Below are 11478 nucleotides of genomic sequence, written 5' to 3' on the forward strand. Positions count from 1 at the left end.
TCTCTGCACATCTACCAGAAGATTACAACTTTCATTGTTTTCATTAGCCTAGCTAGGTTAGCAATGTTAGCAAATCCGTAGTTTCACAGGCGCATTACCACTGTTTTTGGGTAATACAAAAACAAACCGTTCCAGATATAAGTCGGGACACAAACTGTTGGCCGACTGGTTTAGTGAGTACACAAAAATAAGGACAGAAGGGGCTTTTACTGCATGTTAATTAAAAAAACTGTTGAACATGCGGTAGCCCTTGGATTTGAAAAACTCAGGTACGCGGACGTGGTCCTAATTCCAAAAGCTCTGTGACGGAAGGTAAGCCACATGACACCATTTTTCCCACCCCATTTTCTTGGCGGCCAATGGAAAAACTAAAAGATCAGGGGCTTGGAGAAAAATTAAGGGGCCCGAAGCTGCCCCCCCCTCGCTCCGAACAGGACTGAAAGTCCACTATGACCGACCACAAACATGCCGGCAGGGGAGCAACATAGAAGTCGGGAGCCTGTAAAAAGGCATTTCTTATGGGCCCCTTTCAAGCATCAAGAAGGTCCTCTAGCCTTGTTGAGGCCCCTCCCCCATTCTGCTTGACTCACATGAGGGTCCTGGTACCCAGTCCCACTTTCGCCCCGTCAAACGCCATGCATGCAGTTTTAAAGCACAGTGCAAGCAAACCATGTGCTTTGAGATTTCCAGGGGAGCTACAGAGGGGAGTGAAGGTGCGAGGCTTCGTCAGCGAGGCTTCAAGCCAACAAAGTGTTGGCTTGGGCTGTGTCCGAAACCCACGATGATTAATGTCCTTCAAATAGACAAACTCCGAGCACAGGCCGCTGGGCACAAGACCCAAACTGCTACATCTGCCGCTGCCTGCAGCCTGAATCTGATTACAGGCGGCCCGAGGACAGGCCGGTCATTGAGAGCACGGCGATGAGCCAAAACAATAAGTATATCTGAGGAATTTCAGCTTTCCAAAGGAAAATGGTCCCTTCAGTGTCACACTGACGATAGGATCCCCTCAACATGACACTTGGGGGGGGGGGGGGAAATCAGCCATGTAAGAAGAATGAAAACACTGAGACCATTCTAAGTACTCCCACTACATAATGAGAGCTCTTTTTCCTCTTGTTTAAGACAATCTGAAAAGGAAGGATATGAGCTTTGCGGACAAGGCTGTGCAGGAAAACGGAGCATGAGCTGAATCAGAGAATATGCTTTACAATGAGGGCTTGGAATGAACAATTCTATAGTCTGTTTATTATTCCTTGTATCGGGAAATAATACAGTTGGCTGGGTCATTGTACTCCGTGCTCCTTGTCTGCTTGGACTTGAGCAAGTGACTTCAACAGCAAAAAAGTAAAGAATTACTTACTCTGAGGGAATTCATTTGTAATGCGATGTTGATCTGCCGTAAAAGTTTTCCGGGCAGTTCAAAGCTGGACATAATTTGCCATGCCCTTCATGTGTGTGTGGGTGTGTGTGTCGGGTGTGTTGTGGGTGTGTGTTGTGTGTGTGTGTGGGTGTGTGGGTTTTTGTCTTTTCAAGAAATAGTGACATCTTGTGGAACCTGGGCTCACCTTTATGTTGAATCAATACTGAATTGATGAGGCCATGGGTACCCTTTTGTCACAACACTGTAACACTATATCAAATAATTAGTGGCGAGGTTGAGGTTAAGGATGACGCATTGATAGCATGTACAAATATAGCCTAAATTAAAGAAATAAACTCTTAATGAAGGCAGCATGGATAAAGGTGCAAACTTGAATTGCCAGAGTGGTCGCCACCGCTAAAAACATATGTCTTGGAGTTTGGGTTAAAAACAACGTGAACAATGTGCAACATTTACTTTTGATAAATAGATAATTTTGTGGCTATAAAATATTCATTGTAATCATCTGCCCTAAAACTAAAAATAACTGTGATATTGTGATGTGGATGGTGTCAAAAACTGTCAACACAACAACAAAAAAAATGTATAGGCTTTTTTGAGCCACTGGCATGGATGCTGTAATCGTGTTGCAATTGTCAATACACGATTTGTTCGGAAAGTCTCGCGATATTACCAAAAACCAGTTTGCCCGAAAAAGAGCGGGACGAGAGGAGAGGAGAGACAGCGAAAATATCTCGGCTGTTCTGTGTATTGCAAGCGAACGAAAAAAGCTCAAGATTAACACACACCTTGACGCTCAGATTGAACTTGAAACCATAAGCCCAAAGCCTGCATGTGTCAGACGCGATAACCTTAATATACGTACGTGAGTTTGAAAGAACGCGGCCACAGAAGCCAAATGATGAGTGACAGTGCTAACCGTTGACGTTACTGACAGGACAGTAGTCGCGGTAGCCATTGAATGCATGGTTGAAAAGAATTCGAGGTGGGTGAATGATTTTTTATCCAATCCTAACACTATCTATTGTTTCCTGAGTGTGGTACCTTCTGTGAATCTCATAACACTGTGTTGCGAATTATCATTGCGTAGTAGTACTTGCTTTGTTTTTATGCTCCTTTTAAAAAAAACAAAACAAAAAAACGACAATATAGAGACAAAGACGAGCAACCTGTAGCTAGCTAACCTAGCTAGCTAGCTACGCTAGGTTAGTGCTACGGTGTCGCTAGCTAGCGACAACAACTTAAATAGCGTCGTATTTGACAGCTACGGGGAGTTTGGGTTTAATAGTTTTGTCTGAAATCGTGTGGGTGGTCACTAGGATTATTGCTGATGGTGTGTTTTAGTCCACGGATGATATTATAAGACCGGTTTTAGTGCGACTGAATGACAGCTGTGTGTTGTTGCCAAATTGAACCCTAGTGTCAGCGTTGCCATATATGGAAAGGCAAATGGGCCAAGAAGCAGGCCAAGGTGTGTGTATTTATATAACAGATAGGACAGGCCTTCCTTTGCAAAAAAGATATTAAATAACGAGCTTAATTTCTGTTTATGTATTTGGGAACATTTTACACCCCCTTGTTTAGTAACTTTGCCTCTACCGGCACTAAACCGTGCAGCCTTGTGTTTCACTTTTCTAAAACAGTGACATCTTTATGTTTATGTCTGATTGTGGCAGTACTTTAATGTATTGTTTATTATTTTTTTTTTTATTATGTGTATTGATGCAGTAACAGCGGTGGGAAGTAACTAAGGATTTTACCAAGTTACGTTCACATTTGGAGACACAGGCTCCACAAATCGGACAGCTTTAGTTACTTTACAAATTAAGATTTGCACTCAAACTATAAAATATGTTCAATATGAATGAAACTAGCAACAATGTTACAGCCTTCAAGTCCAGTCTGAGATGATTATAATAATAAATAATAATAATAACACCATAAAAAACACACCAAAACTGTTTGGATCCTTTACACTTGTAAGATTAGGGATTTTACTGCATTGAGTACTTTTACTTAAATACTTTAAACATTTCCTGATATACTTACGACTTTTACGTTACATTTTCAATGCAGGACTTTCACTTGGAATAGAGTACTTTGCAGTGGGGTATTATACTTTTGCAGAAGTACAGGATTTGAATACTTCTTCCTCATGGATGGCTGAATTTTACAGCAAAAATGAGCTTAGAAATCAAGGTGTGTGTGTGGTTGTGTGTGTGTGTGTGAGGTGTGTGTCTGCGTGTGTGTGTGTGTGTGCTGCTTAAGTAACATTTTTAATAGAACTCAGTGCTTTTAACTCAAGTAAAGGATCAAATATTTCTTCCACTGCTGTACCAAACACGTCCAAGTAAAATTCCAATTTTACTGGACAACAAAGACAAATAAATCTCCTCTATTTTGTCGTTTTTTTTAATAGTGTGACGAACGTTGGCCATAGCGTTAAAAATTCATTGTAGATTGACCACAGAATGTAACATACTATGTTTATGCCTTTGCCAAGATTATTTCTGTTTTGTTTCTTTACTTTGTGCTCAACATCTATGGTCAAACATGGAAATGACTGACTGAAAATTTATGAAATCATTGTCCCCTAAACCCATTGTTTACATGTCAACAGCCCCGGTGCATGAGGTACAGCAACACTGGCTGCACTGACGACTGTATGGGGACTCACCCACTAATTTCCAGAGTCATTAGGTTTCATTTAAGTATTTTCACTGACTGCTGAACGGCTCCGTCCCATATCCGGGGCAGATAAGCACAGCTTTCTATTTTGCGCGGCCGGAGAACTCCGCGCAACTCGCACAGGGCAGATTGCGGGACAGGAAGTCGAGCAAATTAAACATCCGGTTAATTTTCAAATAAAATAGAACAGTGTTCAAGGCGGATCGTGTTTCCTGCAATACACTGAAACCAGCACATAGTTGTTCCCCATTCTACTCCTCTGGATTAAATAACTGGTGTTGGTTTCGTGGTTCTTTTCAAGTGAATTGTGAGATCTCGTGGGTCCTCGTGACTAAGCTTCAGTCATGGCCGCTGTCGTGCGCAACAAATCGGACCTGGTGGGTGATTGACGGACGGTCGAGCACGGGGCCGAGCCGCATCCGGTGGAAATTGGGGGTTACAGCCTCTATTAGGGATGCACAATTATCATAATTTAATCAGATCACGATTTGAATTCCCCACGATCAAATTTGCGTGATTAGCAATTTTTTTTAAATGCGTCATTTCATAGAACGCTCCGTTTTTTTTTTTGCTTAAGCCCATCTACCGCTCCGTAAAGCACTGTCTGCCATGAGCCAGTCAAGTAGACCGCACCCCGTGCAGCTTAGTTTTAGATGGAGACAGTCAGAGGACGAGTAACGGGAGGACAACTCAACAGATAGCAGTCGGATATACGAGGTCCTCAAGGTTTACCAGTTAGCAGCAGTGGCAGGCCACCGCGGCTAGTCGGTGGCGGAGCTAGTTAGCTTCTGTTTTCTGTTAGCTTCTGTTTAGCTCACCGGCTGTGGGGCGCGAGTAATTTTTCTCTAGGACGCACCGGTGCACATAATGCCTCGCATCGCTGCAGGTTGTTTATATGGATATGTTTTAATTTAATCGTGCAGCCCTAGTCTCTATCAATGTGCTCGGTTGAAACACCCCCCTAAAAAATCTGTCTTCCCCAAGTCTTTGGGGAAGACTTTGGTGCGTGTATTCGGCGAGGGGTTTAGTGTCCTTCCTCAAGAAAAGTGTCATTTTCAATAATAAATAAAAGCTATTTCCACATACATTTTTTTGTCTCTTGTAGTCGTGGTGCATCTCCTTTGGTGAGTTTAGTTTCCTATGGGTTGTTTGTGGTCTTTTTGGTAATTGGCTCTCTTTGTAATCAGTTGGTGTCCCTTTGTGTAGTTTTGAGTCTATCTTGTTTTAGAGTTATTCCATAACTGCGTCTAAAAGTTGAAAAATCTAGAGCAAAATGAAAAACACACTAGCAATCACAAAGTTAAGACAGAATGTAATAAAGTCAACAACAATCATTAGATCTGAGGAAAGTATTTTAGGTAAGTTCATTCTCAGGGCTTGGGGGCTGCCCCTAACCTTCAGTACTCAGGGAAACCCTGATGTGGATTAGAGGTTCGTAGGTAGCTTTCTAAAAATTAAAGTTTTTTTGTTGTCACATTTGCACAAGTATCACTATATTATGACAATAGTAAACAACCATACTTTATGCACGGTTCTCTGTCTCTTTGACCCTCTCCTATTGCTCCTCATGGCATTACCATATTAGGACAGCACAATCAGAAACTGAGGATTCTCTAAAGCGTGTTTTAGACTGTTATATTGCAATATACAAAAGGATGTGGAGACACAATCCGATGTACGTAGTGAGTTCACCTCTTGAAAAATGTAACACACGTCGCGCAACTAACGTCGCTCGGCCGTGGCTGGTAGTGTTGCATTGCCCCCCCCCCCCCACCGGACTTATTCCTGTTTCCTTCTCCGAACAGCATGAAAACAATGAGAGGGTTAAATATCCTGCTGCAGATGTCCACCTGGTCAGAAAAGAACAGGGGACACTCACTATGACCCTAGAGTCGGCACACGGCCACGCTCACTTTCTCCCTCGCTCTATCAAACCACTCCCACGCACACACACGACAAACCACAAGCACACATACGTAGCTACGCGGAAAGCTCTGCGGGGAGCCTCCTCCCAACCATAAATCAAGCTTACGCATGCAATCCACTGCGGGTTTCCAATGGTTCAGAACCAGATTTTAGTTTAGTTAAACTGTAAAATGAGAGAGTTTGCTCTGCTCTACCTTCGGGGATGTTGTAACATGGCGGTGGGTCACAAACTAGAATGTGGTTCTGAAACATTTGAGGCATGATAAATCTTGCAATGCCTTCAGGAGCACTAGGAGCAGAGGAACGTTTGCTGCAGTGACCAGTTCTCCCGTACACCGGAGCTGAGAAGAATGAGGAGAATGACGGAAAAAACTCCAGTAAAGCAGGTGGCGCTCCGCCTTCCGGTTGAACTACCCAGGTTACACCCATCACCTCTTAATTAGTAGAATTAAAAACAACTAATGTTTCATTGGCACGTCTGGTCACAGCGTAGGACGCACCGTGCTCTCACCAGATGACTGACACTTGTTTGGCTCATTACGTCGGTAACGTTAACCCGTGTCGGTATCATAGCAAGACTAGGCTCACAGCGCTGGCGGATTTTATCGGTTTAAAAACCTCTCCAGCAGAGTGGGGCGGCGCATTGAAGCATGCACGACGGTTAAACCCGGTTAAGGACCCTGATACACCGACCGATGGCTTGACCGCGGCAGAAATGCCCGTCAAACTGACCCTCCCCACCCCCACCCCCACCCCCACCATCGAGTTGGCCAAAAAAACGTGCTCAGAACACACCAAAGCAATAAAAAAAGCAGAAATTATGGATTATGGACAATCACAGACTGGATAGTCCTCTATGAATAACTTTAATCAAAACTATTTTGGTAACCGCTTTCAGTTCCCCCCCAATTCTAAAAAATTGATAAGACGCCCTAAAATTAATGAAAGTAGAGATTTGTTACTTGGCAAGAGCTCGGTGGGATTCAATCATGTTATTTGGGGATTACAATTGGGTAGTGTATAGGATATTATATATATATGTAATAATGTTAAAAAGAACATTGATATAGCAAAACGGGTCAGTTTGACCCGTAGGACAAACATGAGGTTAAAACACCGTCGAGCTGTTCAACGCTGCAGCTGGACCAGTAGGTTGAGGCTCTCTGATTACTGATGTGATTATTTCTCCATTAGGAGCTGTCAGACCTGCCAGAGGGACCGCGCTCTCTCAGTGCTTCGCAGGGCCAGTGGAGAAGATTGTAAGTACTAATTCAATACAATAGAATTCAAAATCTGTCTACTTACCCACCAGTGCATTATGGAACTGCCCTTCCTACCTCAGTGAACTCCTCACCCCACACACACCTCACGTAACCTCGCTCCTCCACTCCACCTATCGCCTGCTCCAACCAGGACTAGACTCTCTACTATGGGGACAGGGCCTTCCAGGCAGTCGCCCCGCGGCTCTGGAACGCCCTCAGAGACCCTAAGGGCCCACAAACTGTGGAGACTTAAGAGGGCCTAAGACAACCACTATTTCAAAGGCCTTTAAACGGTTTGTGTTTTAATTTTAGTTTATGGTTTTATTATTGTTGTAAATTGTATTTTACTCTGGAAACAGTTTAAACTACTATTAATTGTTATGTAGCACTTTGAGATTTCTTTTTGGAATGTAAAGGGCATTATAAATAACATTATTATTATTACTAAGGAAATATGTACCCCTGAAAGCGGGGGGGAGGGGCTCGCCCTAATGAGATGGTCCACCTACGCTAAATCCTGATCCGTGCACCCTACTAAGAACACGTTGCAATGTCTGAAGTTCCGATAATGAACCTAACGTAGATTACGCTCTAGGACGTTTAAAAAACCGCATCGCCATTCGTGTTGTCTTATCCCAACCGGTTGTCCATCTTTAAACTTTAAATCATTTTAATAAATGTGTCCTTTTATTAGTCCCACAAGGGGGAATTACAATTTACTCTCTGTTGTTAACAACATACACACAGGCCTGAACTACACACACATGCTCAGGACCATACATGCACTAATGGAGAGATGTCTACTGCCAAAAAATACATACATTGTGTTTATCCCGACCATAAATTGTATTCAGGAGTGTTAAAAAATTTAATACATTTACAGCTTATTTAAACAAGCTTTCAAAGTAAATATTTGTAGTTTTTTCCCTTCCGGTTTCATTCCTTGCCGGAAGATCCTTGGATCGTGTGTGTGGGGTGTGTGTGTGTGTGTGTGTGTGTGTGGTGTGTGTGTGTGTGTGTGTGTGGGTGGTGTGGGTGTGTGGTGTGGTGGGGTGGGGTGGGGGGGTGTGTGGGGTGTGGGCGTGTGTGCGGTGTGTGTAATGAGTGCGCGTGTAATGTGGTAAACTCCTTACAGCTTGGAATATTATTATATTATATGTTTTATTAATCTCTTTCCCAGTGTTTCATGGCAGGCAACAATAATGGGTCGGTAAGTGAATCTGAATCTCAACCCAATTGAATATGAAGCAAACGCAGTGACGTTGCTTGTCGTGTTAACTTATCTTGTTTCTATTTTCATTACACTAGAGTGACCGCCCCATCAGAGCGGAGTGTTTTCTCACCATTCACTTCCCGACAGATACCCTTCAAAACCCCCAAAGTGGTAGAAGGTCTCTGTTGGGGGTCTCTAAGTAGGAACACATAAAGCAAACTTATTATTATTTATATATATTATTATATATTATTTTATTTTACGGCAGCAAAGGTAATGGCTCAACAGTAGGTGCGCTAATAATGGAAAAACTGACATTGCGGAGAAAAAGAAATCCTGCAAGATATTAATATATATATATATATATATATATATATATAATATATATATACACACACACACACCACACACACAGTTCTAGCATAAGTGAATACACCCATGCTAAGGTTGAATAAAAAAAGCAATACAAAAGCCTCTTTTGCAAATTATCTTAATGAAAAATGAGGAATAATCCAACCTTTAAGGACCACAATTTTCTTATGAATGTATCAAATAATAAAATGTAAATACGGGGGCATAAGTATACACCCCCCCCTATGTTAAACTTCCCATAGAGGCAGATCTTATATTAAAGGCCAGTTATTTCATGGATCAGAATACTATGCATCCTGATAAAGTTCCCTTGCCTTTGGTATTAAAATAGCCCCCCCCCCCCCCCCATCATCACAAAATCCTGTGTGAGAGACATCACACATAGCCTGCATGTCACACACTAGCAAACAAACTGTGTATCCAAGAACACTTCAGTCAGTGTAAAAGAAGTGATATCGAAACAGACTGTGTTGTAGATAGTGTTACGCAAGCCTGTTCCTTTAGGCTAACTATATTAGTTTAGATGTCTGGTTGCAGCTTTCTGCTTGTTCTTTAGGCTAACTATAGTCTTTAGCCTGGCTGGTAGCAGCTTTCTGCTTGTTCTTTAGGCTAACATATTAGCTTTAGACCTGGCTGGTAGCAGCTTCTGCTTGTTTCTTTAGGCTAACTATATTAGCTTTGCCTGGCTGGTAGCAGCTTTCTGCTTGTTCCTTTAGGCTAACATAGTAGTCTTTAGCCTGGCTGGTAGCAGCTTTCTGCTTGTTTCTTTAGGCATACTATAGTTGCTTTAGCCTGGCTGGTAGCAGCTTTCTGCTTGTTTCTTTAGGTAACCATATTAGCTTTAAGCTGGCTGGTAGCAGCTTTCTGCTTGTTTCTTAGGCTAACTATATTAGCTTTAGCCTGGCTGGTAGCAGCTTTCTGCTTGTTCTTGAGAACTATATAGCTTTAGCCTGGCTGGTAGCAGCTTTTCTGCTTGTTTCTTAAGGCAAATTAATTAGCTTTAGCCTGGCTGGTAGCAGCTTTCATGCTTGTTTCTTTGGCTAACCTATTAGCTTTAGCCTGGCTGGTAGCAGCTGTTTCTGCTTGTTTCTTTCGGCTAACTATATGAGTTAGCCTGGCTGGTAGCAGTTTCTTTTCTTTTGGCTAACAAGTAGCTTAGCTGGCGTAGCAGCTTTCTTCTGCTTGTTTCTTTAGGCTAACTATAAGTAGCTTTAGCCTGGCTGGTAGCAGCTTTCTGCTGTTTGCGTTAGGCTAACTATAGTAGCTTTAGCCTGGCCTGGTAGCAGCTTTTGGCTTGTTTCTTAGGCTAACTATGTGCTTTAGCCTGGCTGGTAGGCAGTTTCTGCTTGTTCTTAGGCTAACTATAGTGCTCTTAGCTGGTGGTAGCAGCTTCTGCTTGTTCCTTAGGCTAACTATAGTAGCTTTAGCTGGCTGGTAGCAGCTTTCTGCTGCTGTGCCTTTAGCACTATATTAGCTTTACCTGGCGGTAGCACGTTTCTGCCGTTCCTTGAGGATTTAGGCTAACTATAGTAGCTTTAGCCTGGCTGGTAGCAGCTTTCTGCTTGTTTCTCTAGGCTAACCATATTAGCTTTTTCCTGGCTGGTAGCAGCGTTCTGCGGGGGGGAAATGGCCGAGATAACGTTGCATTAATCAGGTGATTTAGTTTGTCTTTGCAGCAAACCTAAAACAAAGACGACTGTAGCTTCACTACTTGTGCATCACTGTGTCAGCTGCTGCTTACGGCACTTATCTACACACGGAGAGAGCCTATTGAAGTAATAATAATAGTGATACCATGAAGTAATAATTCAATCTACACAGCTCTATAAAGAAGGAAATCCACATGGCTGCCTGTCTTAACCCTCGTGTCGTCTTCCCGTTAACCTGCAACTTTGTGCCTTTCTAGGTTGAAATTTCAACATTTTGTTCTTTTTCTACACTTTCCTCAACGTTTTTGTCAATTTTATTCCTATTTCTTGTCACTTTTTAGACTTTTTTAAATTATGTTTTAGTCAATTTTTTAACAATTTCTTTGTCACTTTTTCCAGTGTTTTTGATGTTTCTTTGTCACTTTTTCCCATTTTTTTTATTTGGTCACTTTTTCAGCGTTTAAAAAAAAAAAAAATGTTTTTGTTGCTTTTTTTTCCTGCTTTTTTGTATTTTCTTTCAACATTTGTCACTTTTTTTTCAACGTTCTTTTCTGATAAATAGGAAGTTAACTTTTCTATCAAGCAGCAAAAAAGGTTTTAGCAACTACATCACATCGTCCCGAAATGTGACTGTTGCACAAAACATACTTCGCAGGCATTTCACAATTACAAACATTAATTTACAGTTTTCTTTCTCAACAGGTTGCATTCACAACAAAAATTTACCACCCTAATATCAACAGCAATGGAAGTATTTGTCTGGATATACTGAGATCACAATGGTCACCTGCACTTACTGTATCAAAAGGTAAGCGATAATCAGAGTTACACGGAAGCCGGGGCCCAAATAATGTCGAAAATCTCTCACTAACTTAGCTACGGTTAGCTAGCGCAAATTAACAAACTGTCGTCTTACCTTTCCCAGAAACTGCTGACATGCAGGATAATAATAATTATCCTGTCAGTAAAGGGGGAGGGGGGGGG

At 42.1% G+C, this 11478-nt stretch overlaps 1 protein-coding gene across 2 annotated transcripts in view; it reads left to right on the forward strand.

The window, feature by feature from the left end:
* ube2d4 (ubiquitin conjugating enzyme E2 D4) overlaps nt 1–11478 on the forward strand; it is a 47416-nt gene that overhangs the window by 22994 nt on the left and 12944 nt on the right. For both annotated transcript variants that reach the window (XM_032515781.1, XM_032515780.1), the window contains exon 5: nt 11197–11302. In XM_032515781.1, the coding sequence (XP_032371672.1) occupies nt 11197–11302 (106 nt within the window). The remainder of the gene's footprint in view (nt 1–11196; nt 11303–11478) is intronic.

Source organism: Etheostoma spectabile, chromosome 5 (assembly GCF_008692095.1).
Source record: "Etheostoma spectabile isolate EspeVRDwgs_2016 chromosome 5, UIUC_Espe_1.0, whole genome shotgun sequence".
In the NCBI taxonomy this organism is placed as follows: domain Eukaryota; kingdom Metazoa; phylum Chordata; class Actinopteri; order Perciformes; family Percidae; genus Etheostoma; species Etheostoma spectabile.